A 27,859-nucleotide genomic window follows, 5' to 3' on the forward strand; every position below is an offset into this window, starting at 1 on the left:
TTTAATAATGTATTTCATTCAAAATTTAAACCAACTGCAGAACTATCTCCGTTTAAACCGAGATGGTGCATATGGACCTAAATTACATAAAAGCTATCGGAAAAATCATAAAAAGGTGTTATCACATTCTTTCATTATATTTCTCCTATAAAAGATTTTTAGAATTTCATCAGTTTTTTTAACCAAATTTAATCACTTCAAATATCATATTTCCCCTACATGAGCTTTTCGACTTTCAGCAGTTTTTTAACCACATTTAATCACATGAAAGCTATCGGACAAATCATTTAGTTATTTCTAATTGACTTCAAAGGCAATTGTGAAACTACGTTTGAGTCTTAAGCTTGTTAGTTCAGCACCAAACATTCAATTTCTTAATTCTTCATTCATTTTGTTACCTTGGTACATTGACAAGGTAAATTTGTCACATAAAAGCTGCTGGATAAATAAATCATGGAAGTGTAATCACTTCTACTCGACTTTAAATTATTGAAATAATTGTAAAATTAAGGTTAGTCTCAGCTTGTTAGTTGAGAACTGCACTTTCAATTTGCTCATTTAGGTAACCTGTACTACGGACTACTAGGTAACTACGGACAATATGATTTCTACTCTGGACTCTGTTCCCCTACACTCCTCCACCACATCACCCTCATCACTTTTATCCTGGATTGTCTCCAACTAGAATTGACAGCTACCCTACTAGCCTATTAGTGGATAAGAATCCAACGTAGAAATTATGTAGTACGGAGTTGGTTGGCTGAACAACACAATTATTTTACAGTAGAAAAATACATGGTAGAAGTTATGTACTGCAGAGTACAGACCCTGATATATTGATTAATTGATTTAAACGACAGCAATGGATAGCATTAGAACAAATAAGAGAAAAATATTACCAAGATTAAGTGATTAATCTTGAGCTGGAGCTCAAGGCTTCTTTTTCCAGTCACGCCAAAAATTATTGTATTTTTAATGATTATTTTTATTTGTAAAAATATTTGGCAATACATTCATTATTCATTCATTTATATGATTGAATACTAGTTATATCCATGTCAGATGAAATTTAACTAATTATCCCCTCCCCCTTCAACACAGAATTTATTCACAGGCAATAAAAAATCGCAAACTTTGCTTTTTACTATTGTTATTTTAATTCATTTTTAATACTAGGATATGGAGTTTTTCAGAAATATATATCGGACAAAATGTGTTTTACTTAAAGATAGTAATGCACCAATATAAGTTATAGCTTGGAAAGTAATTTGTAAGCAGATTCTCAACTAGGACTATCACTTTTGTGTAATTATTTTCTACCTTCAGCTGCAAGTCTGAAGCAAGCGAAAATGATATAATCGGGCAAAATTATAATTTGTATAAAAATAAGGGAGAAATCATCATTTTGAATTAAAACAACATAGACCAATATCAAAAATGGCATCCCAAAATTTCAACGTTTATCGTAGAGTTTATTATGAGAAAGCATCTCTCAAAAATTTAAAACCAAAAGTAATGAAGATTTTACGTTCCCAACCATTTTAAAAATATAAATTGAATCGAATCCCATAAACACAGGTGTTTTCTTACTGCTAGGAACAGTCAATTTTCAACTCTCAAAATCAATTATCAGGTGATTTTTTTGCATAAGTCATAATTTGATAATTTCTAAAGGCGTGTTGTCTTGGGAACACACGAGCATAATTCTGCAACTGAAAGCAGGAAAGTGCATTCCATACGAATATAAAAGTGTGATAAATAAATAATAGTATATAACTAGAGCCCCATGTTGAATACACTTTCCAGTACACACTGAGAGAATGCTTATAGAACACATTCAAAAGAATGGAAAAATATGACTATGGTCAGAATAAAATTAGTTGACCTCTGAGATATTGCCTTGCGAAAACATTCAGGACTCTCAAACTCATCAAATATGTAGTTGAACTAAAGTAAATAATGTAAAATTCTATCCCCGAATAGAAAAAACCTATAAAAAATCTTTAAAATTAAAGGTGTCCCATAAAATTAATTCACAACTTATAACTCGACTCAAGTCAACCTATTTTATAAAAGCGAAACCAGTACCATGGCTCCGTTGAACACGTTCTTTCGAAATTGAGCAACAGATCAATCTTTGCAACGCACAATTTTGGTTTTTATAAAAAAAGTTAGAAAGTTTTAAAAGGGTGAGAAGAAAAGTAGTCCAACAGTAAAAATTTAAGGACAGCTGTACCAGCACCAAAAAGATAAATGCTTCAAATTTTCAAAATCGATATATTCTATAATATTTTCGAGAATACCTTGGTGAAGTTTACTGGTCGACTTGTTGTCGGAGAATTTAGTGTCGTCGGCATCTTGACTATAAATGTCAATGGGCGAGTAAGTGTTACTATCATCACTATCACTGACAGCATGATCCTGAGAGTAGGTTGGTGAGAATGGTCCTCCGCCTTCCTCACAGCAGCTCCTGGTCAAGCATAACCAATCACACAATAAAATTCGAGTAGCCAAGAATATCGATATTAAAAAAAAAAATTAATCGACACAAATAATATCGATATAAAAAAATAATCGCCACAAATATCGGATGACTTAGGCGAGACTGTTACCTCCTTGTTTCACCTGATGATGGATTTGTATGTGCTTGTGCTTTTCATATATGTTTTTTAATTGCATTTTCATACACAAACTTCCTATTAGACAATAATAATTCTTTAAGGTATTGACAAAGTTTGTTCCATCTTAGTGGAAGAACTATATTCACCAATGATTAATAAGACCGTGCTTATTCCTTTAAGACATAACAATGCGAAGTAGAAGAATACACTATATACAAAATGGTGTAGAAGATCACGTTATTTCACGGTCGACAAATTTCCAATGGGAAACAGCAGTTCAAGAGGGATTTATTTTGAAGAGGTTAAAATTCTCTATAATTTGAAAACAAAAGTTTCTGTCACCAACTTCGTGAATCAATGATTAATAAGAATGTTTTTATTCCTTATAGCAATGCTAAGTGAAAGAATACTTTTTAATCACTATACACAACATAGTTTCAACCCAAAAAATGCAACGATTGAAAATTTGAAGCTACTGACTAGTCATATCTCTAAAATCATCATTAGTTACATTTGCAGTATGTTGCCTGGCAACGTGAAAATATGAAATTATAACAAGATACGAATACCCAGTTAGTTCTCGTTTTCACATGTCTTACTTTTCAATGTAAGTTGACCAATAAAAGCAATTACAATAGTAGAACAATCTAAATAATACATTATATCAACGAGAATATTAAAATGCATAACATTTGAAGCTGATAAGCATTTTCATAATCGGGTACAGTAAAGCATCAAAAGAGTTTTTTTAATGAAATAGGAAAGCGAATACAAAGAATTCTTCAGAAGGCTTTCTAGTTTCTTAAAAATACTGTCTTAGGCTGGCTGAATTGGGCAGTAGCCAACATTGAAAATTTTTAATGTCACATGAGATATTACTTAATGCCGTTTGTACAGTGTCAGTTTAAACAAATTACATTTCAAAATGGATTAAAATCCATATGGTCTCGTTTTTATAATGTGCTTTATTTTGAAGCCACCAGCTGGTTTAATTCAATTCAAGCTTTTACTGAGCCAACGGCTCTTAGTCTTATGTGCGGTACATGGTAACATACAGTAATAACTTGAATCAGCTGAGAATAATAATTAGATACGGAAAAGAACTCACCCATCATTTGAATCCATTTTGATATGGTAACTGTGGTTTCTGGGGGGTGGGAGGGGATGTCCCCCTTCATCCATGGCTGAGCCGGGCCCTGGAGGGGGATCTTCCATTTGGAATGCCTGTTCTATTTCAGGCTTCTTCTCCCACACTTCTTTGAAGAAAGGTGTATAAAATGCAGCTGTAATAAAAAAAATCCATGCACCAATCAGTCATACTTTATCCATCATAATCGTCTTTAACAAAAGATTGCAACCTCTGTAGAAATTATATCGTAGCTGAATAATAATAAAATCTATATTCTAATATTTCTAAATATTATTCTAAAAGACATTATTATAATTTCTTGATGTATAGTAAAAACTTATATGTAATTGTTTAGGTCAATTGTTTTTTCTTTTCTAAATATTGTATTTGTTTGCCTCATCCAACAAATCGATACATTATTTTTATTTATTCAATGAGTGTAATGAAAACTAATATAATTACAAGGAAAATAGAATCTTCCAATACTGACAGGATAGAACCATTTTGCGTGCGATTGTGTACATATACGCATGATGGCTACCAAACCCAACATGGAGATAAATCGCACATGGATGTAATGACACTTTTTGAATAATTTGTTAATCTTCATTGCTTAATTCGAATTATGAACGTACTTTTTTGCTGAAATGAGGAGGTTGATGTCATAAAATGTGCTTGTAGACGGTCAGCTGTTGCGTTTCCTTCGGTTATCAACTGATGGCTCAGATCGTTACTAAAGAAAGCATTGGCGCCACCTATGTCTGTCACAGCCATTATTTGAATAGGTAAGTTGGGTATGTTCATCGAAAACGCACTGAAACAGAAACCACTGCTCGCTGAATTATGTTATGATTACATTATCGTAAGTTATTAGAGATGAACAGAATTACAGTAATTTACATAAGCTGAACAATATTATTATGAAGTCATAATATTAGTACCTCAGAGTGGCCTAATGGTTGCATCCACAGACGATTCCTAAGAAATTTTTTAGCCACGCTCGCTTTGTCTGCCTAGCAACCGTTAACAGGAACCAACCATTGACATTTAAATTTCCATTGACAATTCTAGTAGTAGTAGTAGTAGAACTAGATTCTAGTTTTAGTTGAACGGTTTTATTGGTTCCTAAAGCCTGCTTGGCTGGGAACGTTCTTGAGAATCGACAATAAATATGCCCTCAGGTTACAAATGTTTGATTATCACATTCTCAGTTACTCTGATCAAGCATAATTTTCTGGATTGTATGATTCACGAAAAAGTGTTTTCTTCTTGATTTATTCAAGATCGTAACTCCACAGATTTGAAATATCCGAACCAGACTGTGCTAAGTTCACTAAAATTCAATTCCATGACAGCTGGGCTCTGTTGTATGATAAAATACAATTTAATGATTCAATATTTTCCTATTCTAACAACCAGCTGGTTACTAGTATTATTAGTTTGTATTTCAACATGAAATAGACCCCTGTTCGTTTCATGAAATATTTGTAAATTAACAACTTGAAGTGTTGAATATATTTCAGTTCTATCAAAGGTATCATAATCACATTCCTTTCCACAGACTTCCCTTTAATAAGCGTCCTTTCATGGTTTTTTACATCACAATTATAATGAAAAAAGATTGCAGATCTATATTATAGGACGAATATTATTTACAATAGATTGACTAAATGTAACTCACTTGAGGGTAGCAAGCGATGCTTTTCTTTTTGCTGAATAAACAAGAATGAAACCGTGGACTAGTTCTTCACGAAAAGCATTAGCACCATGAAACGACGAAATTATAACTTCAACTTTTCGCTTTGAAGTGCCGAGATAAGTTTCTAAAATTATACTCCTTTCTCCACTGAGGAAGCAGCACTGATGACTTAGAAGAGGTCCCAGAACATTTTCTACTGAGTAAGGATCTCCACAAAACATACACATTATTATTCTGTAACAGAAATAAACACTCATATCAATATCACACAGTATAAATGATCAGTAAGAGAATTAAAAGAAATTGATAGATCAAGAAATTCACACGGATATAATTGAACGGGTGTGTTATATACAAACTAAGAAGGAATTGTTGTTAGAAATAGATCAAGTTGATGAACACTATACTGTATTTTAATAACTGTTCTACATTTAATTTCAATTCCCTTCAAACAGCTGGAAGGATTCATATGATCTGAATTATTGTTCTATTGAAATGTTCCTCTCAAATAAATTTCAAGCTATAACAATGTTCAGAAAGTGAGAGAAAGCTTTCTGTTGTAGAATGTTTCCGTAAATTTCAATTTACAAGTATAAAAATAGTTATTTTGAGACAAGTTTACATTGAGACAAAATTGTTAGAGGAAGCGTTTGAATACAAGAATTAAGTTTACAAATTGAAAGCATCGATCAATCAATAATAATTGATGAAAAAATATGAGACAGAAATAATGAAGTTTACCTTATATCTGGCTCGGAATCCATTACAGACTGATAAACATGTATGAAGCCAGCCCTGTGACGTATGCTCTGTACAAGTTGGCGCAAGGCATTTGCCACAAGAGCAGAATTGAACCTTTGATCGGGGCCAACGTCTTCCAATGATACATCTATGAAGGGACATTGGAGGCTGAAAGCAATCAATATCAATTAGGTTTTGGTTGCAAATGAGATAGAAACATCCAATTACTTTAATATTAATACAGTGTTAATTTAATGGTAATATGTTGAAGAATAATATAAGCAAATGTTAAATAGTGATGAAGACATGGTTGAGTCTGAGTTACTCAAGCTCATATAAACACAGAGGTTGTATTTTCTTGTTTGGGGCTATATTCATAAAAATTTTGATCGACCCATTAAAATTAAAATGTATGAATTCAGGGCTACTTTCTTGTATTTATAAAATAGAATTATAGTACCCCTTGAAATTAATAAAATAATAGAATAAGTATACAAATTATAACCATTAAAATAATTATGTATGATTATGATCATGAATAAGAAGTTAGTGGTAGTATTAATTAAACGTTGCTTATTTTGTTCATTCACACTTGAAAGTTCGAAGCAAGTTGTCTAAAAAATAAAAATAACTGTTAAAAGGTACATACTTTGGTTTTTAATTATTATGTAGAAACATCTAGCACACATTGAAACTGTTAACGGTAATCAAAACATGTTTGAGCATTGAGTATTTAATATCAAGTTACTTCAAAACTTTGAATTATACTAAAAGTGCTTTATAATTTGTTGGGAACTGTTGTAAGCACTTATTATAGAGCAGCCTGAACACAGGGACAATAGTAGCTAACACGAAAACGCAGAATTTAAAATAACTATAACTATAAATATGTACATGACATTTCCAATTCTGCGTCCCCGCGGCAGCTGGTGGAAGCTATTCTTGTCCCTAAATGCAGGCTGCTTGTGACTAGTCCAAGATTAGATGGAAGATGACGTACCCAAATAGTTGCACTTGAAATTTGTAGGATACGGATTGAATCACAGTCATTTGAAATGAAAGGAACTACTTGCTTGTTGATAGCCATCATTATATTGTAGTACCAAATGAGTAATACTATGGATAGTAGCTATTGAATTAACAGTTCCTAATTGATGAGTATGTGGTATTGAAAATAATCAACTAGAATTTGTCTGTTACCTGTCAGCTAAGCTCTGGCCTTCTTCCCTCAATCTTAGAATTTCTTTTTCTTCTACTAGAGTATCAGCTACAAAAAGTAAAACAATGGGCAATCCTTGAAAGGGAAGTCGATCGTCTTGTTCTAGATTCGATAATAAAGTCTTTTCAAGGCTCTCTCGTACATATTCGAAACTTTCGGAATTTTCGTAAACACAAAAACAACCTGAAAATATAATAACATCTTTTAAATTTCATTTATCCACACGTTCTCAGAAATACAAATATACAACACACGATAAAAGATTTGGTTGGATTTGATTTGATATGGAGAGGAGATGAAGAGAGAAAAAGGAAAGACGGAGAAAATAGGGTAAGGATAAGGACATTAGGTAATAAGGTTGATAGAATGGGCGTTACCCAGAACGGGCTCAGTTTAGTATTAATTGAAAATAGTTTAAAGCATTAAATGTGAATACTGGCTTTCGGAAATCTATTGAAAAGAAAGAAAATAAAAGTAGGTACATATTAAATAATGAAGAACGAGACAAACGACAAATAGGAAAAATCATTGAATAATATAGTAGTTTGGGAAGCCGGAAGAGTTCATAGAAAATCGGACAAAACTCAATTTCATTATTCTAGTTGAATCCAATTTGCAGCAAAATGTAATTGAATATACAAACCATGCGGCAAGAAGTCGGCTGATTGAAAAGAATTCTGGGGCAGACTCACATCACCATCAATTATTCTATATTCCAATCCATATAAATGACAATCAATTTCATATTCGTCCTCATCGCATTGTGCCTGTAACAAGTAACATTTTTATTTCAATGTGAGATTCAATTTCTTAATATTTCAGTCCTACTTTAGGTACTCGTGGTATATAAATCTTTATAAATAGACGAGTGTTGCTTTGGAATAATTTCTGTCACTACTACGCATGATCTAAACCTTCAGAAATTTAAATGAGAACCTTCCCTAACCTCTGAAATGTAAAAGCATAACCGAGCTTTCTAAGCTTTCCTTATCCTAATGCTTTCCCTAACATTTTTCTTACTTTAACTCTGATCTAACACGTTCAACGCATGCGTAAGTTCTCATGAGAAACACTTTAATTATTAAGGCTGGAAGTGACATTAATTATTTATTTATTTATTCAGGCTGTGAACTCAAATGGTAACAGGATTATAAAAGTAAGAATTTCAATGAAAACTCTTATTATTTACAGAACTAGTCTATAAGCAACATATTTATTTGTTACTAATCTTATTATTGTCCAATGATCTTCATAAGAATATAATCAACTAATTAAAAAATGTTTCTTTTATGATACTTATCCCATGATATAATAAATAAAAAATGTTTCTTATACAATATACAATCTTATCCCATGAAACCTAAAATGAGATACTTTTATGGTACTTATACCATGATATAATAAATAAAAAATGTCTCACAATCTTATTCAATGAAACATAATATGAGATCCAAACTTTCTGTGTACCTAGTAGTAAAGTGTTTCTAGTGTGATTTTTTAATAAATATAAGATTCAAAATAGCCGTTAATTAAAGATTAATTCAACTACCTATTCAACTTCTTGAATTTGAAAACTTATTCAATTTTGTTTTTTCAATAAAAATGTATATTACATACCTTAATTTGAGTACACAACTCATTTGCTAAGCCACCTATTCCTAATATAACAAGGTTCAATTGATTATTATCTGGATTCAAAAGCCATTGGTTGCTATGATTCCAAGACGACGGTCTGAAATAAGTAAAAACATAAATCAAATCACTTTTATTTTGACATCATACAATAATGACAATTTACATTATGTATTTCTTCAGATTATAAACTTATCCAACTAGGAATTAACAAAAACAAGTTTAATTTTGTTATCAATCATACAAAATTATCATGTACAATAATTTGTCAAAACAAAAATACTACTTGTTAAATTATAAAAAAATTGTTTGCAAGGAAACTATAATTGTGAAAGAAATTTTGGTAATGCAACTACATTGACTCGCAGATTCACTCACTATTCATGCAATCAAACAATAAAGAAATTACCTGATATTAATTTATTAGAAAAAGTTATTATTATTCAGTGGTAACACAACACTAGTTCTAAGACACATCTCTCTTTCAATATCTGTTACTCTCTTCACTTCTCAATTATTGACAGCAGCTATGATAATAATATTGAGTAATTATTATGGTGATAGTTCATATTTGGTTGTAATAGCCAATAGCTGTAATAGTTGTACACACCCCAACGCAAACGCAAAGTGCTGCTTGTTTTGTTCAAATTTGACGTCGATTTAATATTTTTACTTTCCTTGCCCTATTACCATACGTAAGGAAAGTATTCCTTTCCAAAAAAATTCAAGGTATCTCTTTTAAGGTACCCTAATTTCATGTTTTCTATACGTTTCATTACTTTCCTTGCCCTATTACCATAGGTAAGGAAAGTAATGCTTTCCAAAAAAATATAAGGTACCTTAACTTCATTTTTTCTATACGTTTCAAGGTCCCCTGAGTCCAAAAACGTGATTTGAAATGACGACATGAAAACACATGTGTGTGTGTGTGTGTGTGTGTGTGTGTGTGTGTGTGTGTGTCCTTAGGTCCTTATACCATGAGGATCCGACAGTAAGAAATTCAATAAAATTCAATTCAAAATGGCGGATAATGGCTAAAAAACCATATTTTCCACGGTTTTCTCGAAAACGGCTTTAACGATTTTCTTCAAATTTATACCCTAGATAAGCTATTTATAAGCCATATCAACTGACATGAGTCTCATTTCTGGGAAAATTGCAGGAGCTCCGTAATATTCCTGAGAAGAATGAATTTTGTTAAATTTATATCACGATTTTCTCAAAAATGACTTGACCGATTTTTTTTCAAATTCATACCCTGTATAGTTATTTATCAGCTCTATTAACTGGCATGAGTTTCCTCCCTGGGAAACTAACAGGGGGTCCACCCCATCCCTGAGAAATTTACTTTGTAGCCTCCTTCTCGTGCGTAAGGTAGGTGGGTAGAGCAGTTTATTCAAAAGAACACCATGTCGATATTTTATTTGTAGAACAGCTGTTTTGACAACTTTTAAAAAAATCCTCAAATTTCATAATTCAAACAAAGGAAAATGTACTCTGAAAACAATAACAATAGTATAATCATAGTTTCAATTATTTAGCCGCCAATTGGCATAATGTTATTCCCCGAAATTATCCTCTTTAAAGAATGAGGCTTATAGATCAATGAGCAAGGAAAGTTGTGAGTGTACCACACCAGATTTTTTTCTTCTCTACTACTGAACTATTCAACAATCACTCAAGTCCAAGCATTTCTATGATAAAATTCGAGAAGACATCACCATTAATTCCAACTTATACAACATTTTTGACACAATACTATAACCAAACTATAGAGTACTATAGCCAAACACAAATGCATATAAATACATTCCGGATTTATATAGAAGGGAGCTGAAGTCCAGAAGGCCAGCGGTCAGGATGACAGAGCAATTGAGAGATGACAGGTTCTCTCTGAACAGAAGATGGAGAGAGGAGGTGCCCCCCGGAATACCGGAGAGCTATTTCTCATGCACTAGGCCTCCTGGTTTCGAGCTCCCCCGGCGCATCTGGGTGACACTCAACAGAATTCGAACCCAGCATGGGAGATGCAATGCATCATTTTTCAAATGGGGACTTGGAGACTGTGGGGCGGTGGAGCAGACAGTGCACCACATTATATTTGAATATGAGAGACGTGCCTACCTGGGCGAGGCTAACGACTTCACTGTAGCCAGTCCCCAGGCAATATAGTATATTTCATCCATCGACGTGCACTTATAAAGTGTGAAATTTTAAAAAATTGACAAAAAATGCCATACGCTAAATAATATAGCCAAACTATTTTCAAAATGCTGATAATATATTCATGTGATGCTTTAGAGTTACCAAAATCTATAAAATAAGCCAAATATAAATCTACATGAATATCGCAACTATGCCAATTTCTCAAAAAATCTCTTGAAATACACGAATATTTTAATTTAAACTACGTAACTTTGAAATATTATAGAAAGAATCTCACCTATGCGCTTTGTTTCCCAATATTCGTTCGATTAAAGCATCCATACAATTGGGAAACGCTGGACAGTGCTCTCTTATTGGACAATGGACAAAGCCAAGATGCTGGAAAAGCATCAACTTACGATCCTGATCCAATCTGTCCAATGCTTTATACCTGAAGAGGAAAAAGATTCATTTACAGGTGTAATCATTTATAAAAGTTTTTTTTACAAATAGGTTGCAGGGACTTGTAGTTTGGCACAGTAAAGAGTAGAGATACAACTTGAAGAGACTCTGGTCTGAACTCCTGAATTGCAGCTGATTCACGTTTGTTGAGATGAATTGTTCGTTGCAAAAGCACTATGTTAGTGGAGAGACCAATGTCTCTGGAAATGAAGTTGATGATATACGTTTATTGAAATGAAGCGTATGTTTGAAGAGTATTATCATAGAGGAAAAAAAGTAAGTTCGTATGGCTTTTGATGGTGGGAAGTCGTTTGCGGGAAGATCCCACCTCACCTGAATATATAATTTAAGCCGTCAATGCTTATTAATCAATGCTTAATGCTTATTATTAAGCCTTACGACTGTCATAATTCAGCCGGGACTGACAGTAACGTCGTAGAGGAAAGATAGCATAAGAAGATATCCGTCCCACAGTATTGGACGTTCATGTTCTAAATTTCAAGCCGATTACTGTCGACTACTGTCTATTATTACTGTTGTGGCCAGGTGAGAGTGTAAGAGCGACACAGTATGAGAGACTACCAGCGTAGTCTAACATAGCTTTACGGAAAAGAAGTAGGGCTATCGGCTTGAGTTAACAGTGAAATTTGGAACATAAACGCCCTATACCATGGGATATCTTCTGATGCTATATTTTCTCGATGGTATCATTCATGTGAATATTTTCTACATAATAATGCCACTTGTATATTAATTGGTTTTAGCAATTTATTTATTCATATCAAGAATAGAAGCTTGGTTTCTTCATCAAAATGTAAAATAGCTATTTGTGCAACTAGTGCGCAAAGTGACACTTTGCTGCACCGAAAGAAACGTTTACGCACAAGCCGTAGGCGAGTGCGGAATGGTTTCTTGAGTGCAGCAAAGTATTACTTTGCGCACTAGTGCGGAAAAGTGATTCTTTGCGGCCTGCAATCAGTGCAGAAATGGTCACTTTCCAAGGCAACTGTAGGAAAAAAACATTTTCTAAATACAATTGGAAACAAATCATACATATTTTTCCTTCATCCAAACCTGAAAAGATCATTGATAATAATCAAGGTATAATTTCTCAAATTATAGTTTCTACAATATCTATTCTTGAGTATCGATATCAATCACAATCAAATGATAAAACGTACCTAGAATCTTCCTTCAGTGAATCAGTTATTTCTTTGATATCGTCTTGGGTGATAGTGCCGGTTGGAGCGATACTCTTGAAATGATAAAAAAGATCTGCATGTTCTAAAAGAAGTTCCTGGAAAAACAAATAGAACACAGTTAATACATTGTTCAGTGATTTCATAACATCTTTCAGTCACTTAATGAGATGGAATATGATCGATTTCAAACAAACAAAATTTCGATTAAATATTACTTTCCAGAAAAAAGTATTTTAGAAAAATGTAAAGCATTTTTACAAAATAGACTGGGAGAGATTCTGACGAAAGTTTTATAAATTACTTTAGACATATTTGTAGATAGTTTAATGAATAAATAAGTAAAACGATCATTTTCACACGTGTACATGATTTAAGTGAGTAGCTTGGTGAGAAGTATGGATCAAATTATCTTTAGGAATCGGCTTCTTATTGAACTTTACCTGGAAACAATGTTTGGCTTTCTCGACAATATCTTTTTGATGACGATCGTAAATTACTTGGCAGTCTTCTTCGGATAAAGCTTCAAAACATTCTCGTCCCATGAAAAGCACTCTAACTTCGGACAGTAATTTACCAGGAGTCACATACCCGGTATCTTCCAGAAGTTGTTTGAATTGTTTCTTGTATCTGTAACAAACATTCATCCATGTTGAATTCTCATTGTGCAACTTGTATTTTGGTGACTGCTTGGTTTCAGAGTTTGAAATGGAGGTCTTCAATGTAAGACGTGATACGAAGGGACTTGAAAAACGTAGAAAGCTCCCTAGGTAGAATTTTCACGCTAAAAATCTGAGATTTTGTGCATTTAACCCGGGGGATAATATGGCTGTAGAATAAAAATTCTCAACAGATTCTGATACGTTCCTGATTGTAGTACAATATTAAGTAATATTTTAAGCATTCCCTATTTTCAAAAATAATTATTTTCAAGTGAGAATATTAATTGCATCAATCAATAACATTTTGCTGATTTAGACGTGAATAAGCATAACCGTCTAATGTATGTTTATAAGAGCAAACGACAATAAAATACTTGATATAATAAGGAAAATTAATTACTTAATGACTCTGGTCAATGAGCTGGCTTTTCATCATGACTTTCAATTTACAAAAACGCTAGAGGCGTTTGAGGTTTACAATTGAGAAATATTCAGTCCGAATGCATTGTATCTATGAACCACATTACGATCTAAATGAGCAAAAATTAAGCAATGAGCAATGAAGAAAAAAGCACAAACTACTGAGTTCAATTCCGAAAGCAATTATTCTTTTTGGTAACATAATAAACATTCTGTATATGTGGACCAATTAAGGCATAAATGTGAAGTTTAAAATTATTTAACCACTTCCAAGAGAAACATATCCTTAAACAATAAATACTACATAACATAAATGTTAAATGTAGTTTACAATAATTCGAGAATAAATAAGTATATCCATACAGTATACAATGAAAAGATATTTTTTTTCACAAATGAACGAGATATTAAGAGTGTGGTAGCAGTCGGCCATATTGAATTATGCCCCATAAGATCAATGTGATCTTTTCAACAAAGTGAACTAAAATATGGACGAAATTTTTATGTTATTGGAGAGGAAATTTAATTCTTCAGTGCAATTGCTTTTTACATTCTTAAACTTTATCATAATTCAATAATTTAAGCAAAAATAAACTACTTCAAATTTAAACAATTTTCAAATAGTTTTTGAAGGAATATTAAAATTTTGAAAAAGCAATTGCCCTGCTACATTAAAAACTTCATTCAATGAATTTTTTTAAAGAAGATCCGATTTAAATTTGAACAGGTCAAGTAAACTAATACGTGATGTGTTCCAAGAAGAATACATGATTTTTGTATTGATCATATGGGACTGAATTCATGTTCCGATTGCGGCCGATGGCCGACTACTTCTGCGCAATCTTTAATAACAAAAATATACACTGAGTGTATCACAAGCAACGACACATACGTAGAATAGGCATGAATTTTACGAAGCATTTGGATTGTTTACATGCACTGCAACAAGAAACATCAAAGGCTGAAATTTGAGTATGACATATGTACAATATAAGTTGACTTGAAAAGACAATAACTTGGAACACTAAGAATTTGAAATAGGACGTTGAAGAAATAAAACATCAACTACTATCAAACTAACACAATTGCATAGCAATTATTGAATATTGGAAAACAAAAAAAAATGGTATGATACGAAATATAAACATCAAAATCTGGACAACATTGAGAAAAACTGAGATCACAAAATAAAATGGTAATAATACCCCTTGTGGGGGAAAAAGGTCAACTACAACCACTAACGATAAAGGGTAGGTAAAACATCGAACGGGGAGACGAAAAATAGTTCTTTTAACATAATATGAACACCGAATTAAATGTCATACTACTGTACATACCTCAGCGGCAGCCTGCAGCAAAACAGAACATTTGGTTTTATTAAAAGTTAAACACACTTTACTAATCATTACAATAGGATATTAATCTCTAATAAGTAAAGATGGTCAACAGTTAACCAAATCGATGTAATTGCTGACAAATTACACAGCTTTTCTTTGTTAATTTGAAAAATATATTGATAAATTGAACGGAGAAAATAAGTTTAATTCAATATTTGTGGATTGAGAAAATTTCCTTACAAAATAAATGAATCAGTGACAATTGAATACTGCATTTTTGAGATTAGTTTTCAAGCTTTCATGGAATAAGACGTTCTGTTCAATAATAATCTACTGTTGATAGAATCCATGACTATGGCACTGTAATGATTGATCCCTATGTCAGTCTGAAAAGAGCTCTTATCTATATAGCCTATATAAAAGCGAAATGGCACTCATTCACTGACTGACTCACTCACTCGCAGAACTAAAAATCTACCGGACCAAAAACGTTCAAATTTGGTAGGTATGTTCTGTTGGCCCTTTAGAGGCGCACTAAGAAATCTTTTGGCGATATTTCAACTCTAAGGGTGGTTATGGAGGGCTTAAAGTTCGTTTTTAGCATGTATATTCTTCTTATTCCAATATCTTGAAATTATAATTTAAATGTCCATACCATATGTTAATATAGAACTATAATCTAGAGAGCGAGAGTACCTCTTCGAAACAGTTGTTCTGCTAACTAAATTAAAAATTTTGTCAGGTTGGCATTAAATTGAGTTGAGTCGATATAGTAACAGGTGTTTTTCGAGATCAAATTGACATAATACGTTCAAATTCGGTACAGAGGTTCCGCTGAGGTCTACATGCAGGCGAGCGAAGCGAGCCCGCTGATCTCATTCTTGGACAATCCAGTCGGGGGTCCAGGGGGTGGAGCCCCCTGGCTAGACGGATATGGCGAGCGAAGCGAGCCTGCCGGCTAGTACACTATAATTTCAGAGTTTAAATTTCATTTTAGAAGCTTTTAGTAGCCTGATTATTTTCTATTAATTTAATCCGGTTTGAATAACCTTCTGTAGGAAATTCAATCTGTAATTTGAGCTCAGAATTTTTATGGCTACAAATATCTTGGAGGGATTTCAGTGTGTTTTGTTGATTACAATTATTGAGGGTTGCCAATAAATACGAGTATATTTGAACCTGAACTCTGTGTTTTTAAAATAGAAATTTTGTTATTTAACGTTCACGATAATGACTATTTATGTAGTGATTGACAATAGGATATTGGTTAGCAATCCACAGTATAGATTCAATTTTTCCTTAACCAAATTTCAATATCTATAAGCCAATCTGTAGTTAAAAATGTTAAAAACTGTACATTTTATGCTCATATTTAGGAAGGTGAGCTAAAGTATGCTGACGTGTCATATTTAGCTTTGAATTCAACTAGAATAAGCTTATGTTGAGCATAAAAGCTGCCAAAAATACCAGCTGTGCACCTGATTAGAATAATTCGAGTATTCACTGCGTTTATATACAAGATAGAGAAGTAAATTGTTGAACTCACTCCAATCGTTTCTGTTCTTGTTGCAGAGCGTTGGCATGGTTTTTAAACACAGTTTCCGCTTCTCCGGTGTCCAGAACGTCGTAGGGAATTCGCGTCTCAGCGCCTTTTCCATCGCTGTCCTCATCCCAATCACATTCTGTCCATGGAATGTCCTCCGGACACTTGTAGAAGTAATTGTTGAAATCTGGATGGTCTTTGATGTGCTGCTGGACAGTCGGCCAATCACTGGAAACAAACAACAGAATGAATAAAAAGTGACGCGGTACTTCATGTAAACACAAAAGATACAAATGATGATGGATTCCCACATAGTATCGGTGAATCTGACTGGTACAGTAGGAATTTCATTTCCATGGGTTCTAATTATACTATTTTTATACGCACTTGGCTAGGCGATACAAATTTGCTAAGGATGATGGATTCACACATATATAAGTGAGTCTGTCCGGTACAGTAAGAATTTAATTTCCATGGATTATAATTACACTATTTATACTCTCGCTTGGTTGGGCTGAGTGGGAATAGTCCCATTGGAGCTCATGGGATGTGTGGGAATCTGAAGTATAAAACTTATGATTGAATAATATCAACAGCAGTTTTAAATCGCTCCAAGCGGACACACAGTTCAATCCTATTTATTTACATTATCAGTTAGGAAACAACAGGCATATATAAGCCCAAAATAGTTTCGTATTAAATACATATCTAGACAAACTAAAGATATCTGAAGATACATCTTCTCGGAGATAACAAATTGTTTTCAACCAGTTTTATTAGTGTTTCATTAACATTTATTCCCAAGGGTAGGCTTAAGGGAAGCTCCTAAGGGTAGGCTCCCACGTTAAGTGGGAGAGATTCCGATATTGAATGTCCTCCATATACGATTTAAAAAGTATTTGAAATACTTCCAGTATTTATATTTTCACTACTTATTTAAGGCTGTGCAAAGGCTAAAAAAACTTTCTACTGATGACATTTTTCAACGTTTTTCGATTTGTAAACTATCAAGCTATCAAAATGAAAAAGTTTTCTCAGGAAACATTTTTTCTCCGATCCTTACTTTTTGAGATATGAGCGCAAAAAGTTTAAATTTTTGGGACAGAACATTTCAAATTCGGCAAGAGATAAATTCATCAGATGTAGAGGATAAATTCTGCATGGTATTGTTGATTGAATAAAACAGAATTTTCAAAAAAATATCAATTTTTGAGAAAGTTATTCAATTTACCCAAAATGACCAAAAATAACTCAACTAAAAGTTATTTTTGGTCACCTTTAGTAAATTGAATAACTTTCTCAAAAATTCATATTTTTATAAAATAAAAAAGTTTTATTAAATCAACAATATCATGAAGCATAAATATCATGGATTTAAGCATCTAAGTTTGTTTTTTATCAACTCTTTAAACATGTAGGAAGTAATTTAGAACCAACTCACCCATCTCTTAAAGTGGAAATTTCAGGTACCATCTCCTGTAGAATATCAGGTAACATTTCCATGTACCCTTGAACTCTCTTAGCTAGATGTTCATCCTTCAATTTCTTCACATGCCTTCTAAAAAGCCTCTGAGTAGCTTCCATGCCAAATAGTTCGATGTAGTGGGCAAACTCTTCATGTTTGGCCAATTTCTTCGATGTTTGACTCCAGAGAGCACGATAATCTGTGACCTATACAGAGACAGATTCGTTAAAACATTAAGCCTACTAAAAATCCTAGTCTATTATACTCGTAATTTAGAAATCGTAAGTCAATTATTGTAATGAGGATGGAGAAGTGCTGAGTTTAATGTAGACCTGCACATTGTATATGATGACTTCTGGCAGTGTAGACAGGAAACAGTTACCTGGATACAGTTAGCAGATGTGGATTACCAGGAAAGTTGGTAAAAATGGTTTTACTCACAACGGGAGGTGCAAGAGCTTGTGTCAGAATAGATAACAAATTAAATAAAAAAAATTCAGAGTAAATAAAGACGTAAACCTAGCGCCGAAGTGCAGGATGGTTTCTCACAGCTTGGCGTTGTTGTCATTTGAGATGGGTGTCTGGCTTGGAAGTGTTTCGGCCGCATTGCAGGATGACTGTTAACGATTGCTGGCGTATTAGAAATAATGAAGAGATTGTAAATTTTTTGGGACCAGAAGATATTGTGCGAGTTATCAAGGCGCAACGGTTAAGGTGGTTGGGGCATGGAATGGAGGGAATGGAGAGTTTCAGGTTACCGCATAGTTTATTCAAAGGCAATATGATTGGTACACGTAGAAGAGGAAGGCCCAGGACGAGATGACTGGAGGATGTGAGGGCCGATTTGCGTGTTTTGGGCGTCCAAAGATGGGAGAATGTGGCGTAGAGAAGAGAGGATTGGAGGCGAATTGTGCAGGAGGTCAAGGTCCACATCGGACTATAGCGTTAATGAAAGTAAGTACGTAAAGGCCGACCAACATTTGATCTTGAACAATTTACAGCACTAAATCAAGCAAACAAATAACATAAAAAGGAAAACCAGATGCAAACCCAATTCTTTACTTTGCTTCAGAATCTAGTAGAGAAAATATTATGAATAATATGAACGTTTAGAGACAACTTTTTATTTTAGAGGTATGTCTGGAATGAACTATTGAAGCTATGCTCCCTATTCGATATCACTAAGCCATTTTTAAATTCTTATTTAAAATTTGAAACTGATTTCTCAATTTAATGAATCATTTAAGCTCAAAGAGCAATTGTCATTGGTAAAGATTCATGCTATTCTAATGTTTAATGGGTTCAGACAGAGGTTTACTTGATCAGTAACATTCTGAATTAAGGCCTTGATTTCAGATCTGAGTTTTAATAGAGATTATAAAATTATTTATTTATAAATTAAATTTGATACACAAATCATATACATGATTAATAAAGGACATAAAGGCTTAGCCCAAAACTGTTCCTTTCTGAATAATTCATCAAAGTAGGTCCAGAAAGTAGGTTATGTTCCTTCACATCTATATAAATAAAAATCGAGCCCCAAATTTTGACATTCAATAACTTTTTTATGTGTGCACCAAATTTGATATTTTTTTTTTAGTTGTGTTTGTTATGTTCAGGACCAGGTTTATAGCCTATCAAATTTATAATCCTACTTCAGGACTCTTTCCTATGGTCCTTCAAAGTTTACATGTAATCCTTATGGGAGAAGATTTGTGAGCTGGTCACACATAGAAATAAAAATCAGCTGCTATAATTATTGCGTCATATAACAGCCGTCGGGAGATAGTAGACAAGAGTGTGTGCTGCTCCATAACCGCCCATGTATTTTATTCTAAACGCCCCGACTAAAAACAAAATGACTGTTCTGCGTGTAACCATCCAGCAGTGCGGCCTCAGGTTAAAGACTTACATGCTCTAAAGACATTGCTTTACGTTTCGAATAATTGTGCTGTCTTCGGTGTTCAAAATTGATTGATTTTTAGTAAATTATTTATTTTGCAATTGAAAAATGATCTATATAAATAAAATGCCGCATCGCGCCTCCTCAGTTGTGCATCCAGCTAAAGTTTGTCATGAGATGCATTAAACTATTTAGCGGTACGAAGTTCGCCGGGCCCGCTAGAATCAATAAAATTATGATCAAATACAAGATACCGACAAGAAGGAAATTTGGGAATTAACTCCCTTGAAATGCAGTTTCAACTCACTCTTAAACGATATTTTATTTTCAATTTATGAGAAGAGGTGAAATCAGAATGCACACTAGGAAAAGGTTTACCTGAGAACGAATCAGACACATAAAAGCCTCTGTGGTCATATCCAAGAGTTCTTTCCTTGTTCTGGCTGCTTCTCCAAAAGGTACAATTTTTGTTCTGACTTTTGTTCGGTCGATAAGTTGAGCAAGAGCCAAAAATGCCAGATCAACGTTGATATTTTCATGGGCTGACGTCTCAATAACCGGTATGCCTCCTTTATATTCCTTCCTAGCCACCACTCTCTCCGCCTCTTTGACGTAAGCTTCATTAGCATCATCATTCTTCGTTGTAACCTGCGCAAAGAGCAGAAATATAACAAATAATCAGATATAACAAATAATAAGATATAACAAATAATCAGATATAACAAATAATTAATGATCCTTTGATAGCCATGACAAATATTCTCTGTTATCAGAGATGTAGTAAATACTTTCCATTATAATCAAATAAAACACAATACTATAAATTTTCTACTTGAATAGTTTCATTGTAGTAAAATACAAAAAATAGATCATTATTTTGTTTCAATTTTAAATGTCATATTATATGGAAAACTATTTGAAGCCACAGACAAGACTTTCATTAAATAAAAGAAGGTAGTTAGATACTATCCTCTGAAGAGTACTAGAAAGGACTACTGTATATTTCGATCATTATTTTGTTTCAATTTTAAATTTCATATTATATGGAAAACTATTTGAAGCCACAGACAAGACTCATTAAATAAAAGAAGGTAGTTAGATACTATCCTTTGAAAAGTACTAGAAAGGTCTACTGTAGATTAATCATCCTCTACCTATTGAAAAACGTAGATTCCATTTTTAATTCTTCTCCTCTTGATATTATTATAATTTTTCAACAAAATATACTAGTATCTTATACTCAATGAATAACAGTATATACGGATTCAACAAATTATAACTATTGCTTTTTGGACATGTGATGAAGATAATGATTATAAGAAACTGAAACTTACCAGAACAACTGGCTTTTTGGTCTTGACCAAGTTATTGAGTATGCTAGTAACCATTTCGACTTGCTTGTCCAATGTTCGACTCGGTACAACACTGACATCAAACACACACAGAAATCCGTCGATTCCGATCTTCCCATCCGGCAAAACTTTCTGCTCATATTCTTTCTCTATGCCCAGTTGATTTTTGCAAATATACATGAGCTTTTCAGCCGATGTCAACTTGGTAGCTGCACATCGTTTGCCATAAGGCTCCATTTTACCACCTGCAATATCAAAAACAGAAATTGATGAAACCATTGGGCAAGAAAACATTGTACGGTCCATAAAGGCAAAACGTATAGAATGGCTGGGTCATGTGGCAAGGATGGGTGAAGAGAGAGTCCCATTGAAGATGATGGATGAGATGATGATGGGGACAAGGAGAAGAGGAAGACCAAGGAGGAGGAGATGGCTGAATGACGTCCTGGGCAAACTTCGGGTGCTAGGAGTGGCAGACTGGCGACGAAGAGCCCAGGAGAGAGAAGTTTGGAGGCATTATGTAGAGGAGGCCAAAGTCCACCCAGGACTGTAAAAATCACTAGTTGGTTAAGAAATAATTTATTGTCATTAAATTCAGAAAAAACAAAATGTTTAGCTTTTTCTTTAACAAATAGCACAAAACCACACATGACAACAATGAAGCTTCATAATTGTGATAGAAATAGTAACAATAATTGTAATTGCCAATAATAGAACGCTCTGACAATATTAAGTATTTAGGAATAATAGTAGATGATTCATTGAAATGGAACAAACACATAACATATACAACAACTGCCAAAATAAGGAAGCTTATATACAAATTCTATCAATTAAGGCGTATCATAGACAAAGAAATGTTAAAAACTGTATACTTAAGATTAGTTGAATCTCTTTTGAGGTACGGTCTGTTAGTTTGGGGTGCAGCTAACTTCAGTTTTATAGATCCATTATTTAAAACTCAAAAACGCATTTTGAAAATAATGGGAAACAGGGAAATCCGGTTTCCAACTGTAGAATTATTTATAGAAAGTAGAGTAGTGTTGGGCAATTGTATATATTGTTGTCATAAGGGATTTAAAAAAACATCAAAATAGGAACCATATCATAAATCATAGCCATAATACTAGAATAAGAGAACGTTACAATCAAGAAGTACTAAGAATGAATACAGCATTTGGGCAAAGATCACTAGGATATTTAGGGCCTACAATATCAAATAGAATACCATTAGAAATCAAAGGAGAGGAAAATTTCAATAGCTTCAATAGAAAAATTAGACATTGGTTATTCAGTATTGGGATACAAAGTAGTGAGGAACTAATAGTAAGTAGGATTTAGATTTAAGTAGTATTCTTTTTAAATAAGGTAATTCATAGGTAGAAAATAGTACCTCGGTTTAGTATCTTTGTACTAGGTGATGCTTAGGGTAATAGATATAGTTTTAGATTTTTGGAATTTTTGTATTATCTGTTGTAGCATAAATTAGTATTAATTTGATGATAACTTCGACACATATATTATATAGTGAGGTATCATTTTGTAATCCTTGAATATTGTTATATTATTGAAAATGTATGAAAATATAATATGTAATGTATGTACTGTAGAGCCACATAAAATAAAGTAAAGTAATATCAAAAACAGAATGATAGTGTCTTCTCAAAAGTATATTAAAGTGTTAAATGTATTCCCAACACATAGCTTCCAAGAAACCAACACTTCAGCTGTAGTGATTCATCTTCAGCTGAAGATGTGTTGGTTTCAACACGAAACTGCAGTCCTGTATAAATAAATGTCTAATAAAGTGGATGTCACAAAAATAAAACTGTGTTTTTCAATAATGGAAAAATTCCACAATATCAATCCTCATTCAACAAATTTTATAAATAACACTTGCCTTTAAAAGGTTGGAAAGATGCATCATCGATGAATTCTGTTTGTTCAATGACTTGAAACTGTAGCTCGAGACCTTCTTCAGTTAGTTTGCTAACTTCGCCCCAATACAGGAAATGATCATTGTTGACAACTCGGCCACTGAAATCAGTCTGAAATATGGAAGAAATAAAATTAGAAATACTTTGGAATTTAAGAATGCGATTGTACTACTTATTGTAGTAACTCTTGATAATATTTATAGTAAAATAGTTGGATATGTACAATGAAGCAAGTACACCAGTTTTCATCGAATTTCAATCCACTATTGCTTAGTTTGATTGGACTTGCATCCAAATCTAAAGCTTGTTGAATATAGCCTAAGAACTGATCAGTTATATGAATATGATTCATGGTATGCGATACGTAGCCTGTATCATACGATTCTATATCAAAAAAATGTGAAGCTTCTGTTGCACAAATATTGTCATGTTTTAGTTAGATTGGTTTTCAATATCAAAGTATTAAAAACCCAATCCCATGTTGAAAACAAAAATTTGGTCTTTCAAAGATTAAAGATTGATTTTCTTATGATGGTTTGCTATGTAAAGACAAACACAAAATTGATAAGGAGAGTTTGATTTGATTAACTTCAAGACCCGGCTGCAAGATCGTCTTAAGTATAACCGTGATTAACCTTTGATTAAAGAAGTCATCCGCTACTGTTATTGGTTCACTTGGCATTTAAACGAAATTTAACCACGGTTGAATTTAGTAGATGTACAACCGTGAGTCATTGAATAAGCCTATGGATTAGCACAGTACAGAAAAAGCAAATTCTATTTTTTTTTTTTAATTGTGAAATACAATGCCTTGGATAGAGGCAAGCTTAAACCTCTCACACAAGAAATTAGAAACCAAAGAAAAAACTCATCAAAACATACAACCTGAAACTCAGTTTCCATTAAATTCAGTTTGATGGTGACTCATATCCTTATATCCACAGGACATTCTTTTTTTAAAGATGCCAATATATGATCTTTTTCAATATCATTATAAAGTCTAAGATAAGTCCTTTTAGAATAAAGATGAGACTTTACAGCCTGATTCTCACAATAGGTAATTCATTTTTTAAAGGTGGTAATGTATGGTCTTTTCAATATCATTATAAAGTCCAAGATAAGTTCCTTTTAGAATAGATGATACTTTATAGCCTGATTCTCACTTAAGGTCTTCACCTTTTTTAAAGGTAGCAAAGTCTGGTCTTTTCAGTATCATTATTAAGTCTATGATAAGTTCCTTTTAGAATGTAAGTTCATTCCTTTTTTAATGGTGACAATGTCTAGTCTTTTCAGTATCATCAAGTCTATTAAGTTCCTTTAAGAATGTAAGATTAAACTATAGAGAAACGATAGCATAAATATCCTATGGTATAGGGCGTTTATATTCCAAATTTCACTGCTAACTCAAGCCGATAGTCCTGGCAGTTGTTTTTGGTGAAGCTATGTGACGCTGGTAGTCTCTTATATTGTCCCGTTCTTACATTCTGACCCGGCCAAAACAGTAATAATGGACAGCAGTCGGCTTGAAATTTGGAACATAATCGACCTACACCATGGGATATCTTCTTATGGTATCTTTTCTCTATGGTTAAACTTACCTGACTGAGTACAGAAATATGATCAACGCTGTAGTCATCGGCCAGTGATCGCATGAACCGATTACAGAGGCATGACTTGCCCACGCCCACCGCACCCTTGTCCTTCTCTGTGCCCGACAAGCCAACAACAGCCACATTAAACCATCTGCTGCTGTCGCTCTTCTTTGCCATCTTGTCTTCGGCCCAGCTCACAGCTCACTGTCTGTTCCTGGAATGCTGCCTTCTCTGCGATTCGCTCCAGCATATCTCACACATTTTTACCTGCACATCAAACACCTGCAACACAAGTTTGAAACAAATTGTGAGTAAAGCACATTGTAAGTGAAACAGATTGTGAATGGAACAATTTGTGAGTGAAACAGATTGTGAATGGAGCAGATTGTAAGTGAAACAGATTGTGAATGGAACAGACACCTGCAACACAAGTTTGAAGCAAATTGTAAATGGAACACATTGTGAGTGAAACAGATTGTAAATGGAACAATTTGTGAGTGAAACAGATTGTGAATGGAGCAGATTGTAAGTGAAAGAGATTGTGAGTGGAACAGATTGTGAGTGGAACAGATTGTGAATGGGACAAATTGTGAATGATGAAAATCGCGAATGAAAAACATTGTGAATGATACATTATTGCGAATGAAACACATTGTGAATGTGTTTTTGTCACTCCATTGACAAAGGAGTGATCAGTGGTCTAGTGGACAGAGTGCTTGCGTAGCAGCATAGAGATCCCGGGTTCAAACCCTCTCATTACCAAAAGTTTTTTAACCAGATCACTCCCGTGTTATCGGATGGACACGTTAAACTGTCGGTCCCGGCTGAAGTATGACAGTCGTAAGGCCCATTGACGGTTTAAATGATATATTCAGGCGATGGAACCTTCCCGCAAGGGACTCCCCACCAACTAAAGCCATAAGAATTTACTTTACATTGTGAATGAAGCATATAGTAAGTGAAGCAGATTGTGAATGGAACGAATAGTGAATTATGCAAATTGCGAATGATAAACATTGTGAATGATACAAATTGTGAATGAAACAAATTGTAAATGATACAAACTGTGAGTGAAACAAATTGTGAAAAACCAACACTTAAAACATCCATCAAAAGTCTAAAATTCTCAACATATAGAAAACTTCAGATAGACAAATACAATAACATTATAGAGAGACGTCACTTGCAAGAAGTCGATAATTATAAATACTATGAACTCGACTTTAAAACGTGGATTTCACTATAGTACATACCAACACCCTTTTAACAAGCGCTGACCACATCTGACACATTCAACTCTAACCTCACTAACTTGTACTGTTTGGTAATGAATTTACTACACACAAACACACTATTTCCACAACAGGTCATATTATGTACAGATACCAACCGTAGCTTGGTAATCCTCCCGTCACTAAAAAAAGAGAAGTACCTAATAAAGGAAATTTAGACACAGCCAATAACTAAATAATAAAATGAACGATCAACTAACCTTTCTCACTCACAATTGACTCACAATAATATGTAACTAATTACCTCCAAATGCGAATTTACCAAAGAAAAATAACGTTTCAACTTCAGTAATAAATTCACTATGCACTAAGTTATTTCCTTAATATAGAATTTAGTAAAAACCCATCAATACAGAAACAAAATGCACTTCTATGTTTACAGGTGATTCAGTCACGAATATAGGTTGGTTAAAGAGGACAAGTGGTTGTATGCCCTACCGGCTAATGCAAACATATAACGAGAGAAACAGAGCGCAAGCGCAGTACCCATTTCCCTCAAACCGTTGCAATTCCGACACTTGGTCGATCACATACTGTACACCGATTTTGCGACGACACGACAACGACTCAATATCGTGCGTGTAGAAATTGCATGGTATCAAATGGAACAGCTCACACACACCAAAGGTGTCGTCCGATTGTCGGCGACCGATATCATGTTGTTGAGAGCATCGCTCCCTCTGGCCATCATTTGTCGTCCCTCTGTCATCGAGAGTTTTAAACATAATTTTGTCAGTTCGAGGAAAGGTAGCTTACTATTTGTGTTCCGGTAGCAAGGAACAAGTTTAATGAATGTGGAGAGCAAATATGACGTCATGGTCGCTCAAGGTTAATAGAGGTGAAAATCTATAATAACCATGAAGAAACTTGGTTGAAAAATAATCATTCCTTACTTTCACATAGGCTACTTTTTATATTTGAAGATTGATTTGATGATTTAATATTTTTATGAGAAACACAAACCTAACATTAAGAATATTTCCAGAAATGACAATATTACCCCGTGCAGCACGAATCGCGGGTTGCTTTGCGGAATCAAACGAGTCAAACTAAAGACGATTTTTTTTTATTAAAATTATGAATACGGACATGAGATAAGGATATTAAGGGAAATTACAGGAAAGTGATCGACTTTGTCTAATCCATCGAGAGTGATCCGTAGTCTAGTGGATAGAGGTCTTGCGTTGCAACCTACAGATCCCGGGTTCAAACCCACTTATCACCAAAAGTTTTTAACCAGGTCACTCCCATGTTATCAGATGGCACGTTAAACTGTCGGTACCGGCTGAAGTATGACAGTCGTGAGTCTCATTGACGGCTTTATATTATATATATATATATTCAGGCGAGGTGGGACCTTCCCGCAAGGGACTTCCAACCAAGAAAAGTCATACGAATTTACCTACTTTCACTCCATCGTGATCCTATTTAAAATAATTATCCAAATACATGCTGATGAACTATTTGTACAGATTCTATCATCTCTTATGTTATGATCTTAATTAA

General features: G+C 33.7%; 1 protein-coding gene across 5 annotated transcripts in view; it reads right to left on the reverse strand.

The window, feature by feature from the left end:
- The window catches only part of LOC111064464 (rho GTPase-activating protein 190), a 58,753-nt gene that overhangs the window by 26,628 nt on the left and 4,266 nt on the right, over nucleotides 1-27,859 (reverse strand). For all 5 annotated transcript variants that reach the window (XM_039442631.1, XM_039442630.1, XM_039442632.1 and 2 more), the window contains exons 2-18: nucleotides 25,068-25,343; nucleotides 23,433-23,580; nucleotides 21,515-21,777; nucleotides 20,559-20,828; nucleotides 18,251-18,480; nucleotides 16,813-17,037; nucleotides 13,291-13,477; nucleotides 12,830-12,945; nucleotides 11,485-11,637; nucleotides 9,027-9,141; nucleotides 8,053-8,176; nucleotides 7,391-7,592; nucleotides 6,191-6,358; nucleotides 5,432-5,683; nucleotides 4,386-4,564; nucleotides 3,730-3,904; nucleotides 2,304-2,470 (exon numbers count right to left, since the gene is read on the reverse strand). In XM_039442631.1, the coding sequence (XP_039298565.1) occupies nucleotides 2,304-2,470; nucleotides 3,730-3,904; nucleotides 4,386-4,564; nucleotides 5,432-5,683; nucleotides 6,191-6,358; nucleotides 7,391-7,592; nucleotides 8,053-8,176; nucleotides 9,027-9,141; nucleotides 11,485-11,637; nucleotides 12,830-12,945; nucleotides 13,291-13,477; nucleotides 16,813-17,037; nucleotides 18,251-18,480; nucleotides 20,559-20,828; nucleotides 21,515-21,777; nucleotides 23,433-23,580; nucleotides 25,068-25,238 (3,145 nt within the window). In that variant the 5' untranslated portion in view covers nucleotides 25,239-25,343. The remainder of the gene's footprint in view (nucleotides 1-2,303; nucleotides 2,471-3,729; nucleotides 3,905-4,385; nucleotides 4,565-5,431; nucleotides 5,684-6,190; nucleotides 6,359-7,390; nucleotides 7,593-8,052; nucleotides 8,177-9,026; nucleotides 9,142-11,484; nucleotides 11,638-12,829; nucleotides 12,946-13,290; nucleotides 13,478-16,812; nucleotides 17,038-18,250; nucleotides 18,481-20,558; nucleotides 20,829-21,514; nucleotides 21,778-23,432; nucleotides 23,581-25,067; nucleotides 25,344-27,859) is intronic.

The sequence above is a fragment of the Nilaparvata lugens genome, chromosome X (genome assembly GCF_014356525.2).
Source record: "Nilaparvata lugens isolate BPH chromosome X, ASM1435652v1, whole genome shotgun sequence".
NCBI lineage: Eukaryota > Metazoa > Arthropoda > Insecta > Hemiptera > Delphacidae > Nilaparvata > Nilaparvata lugens.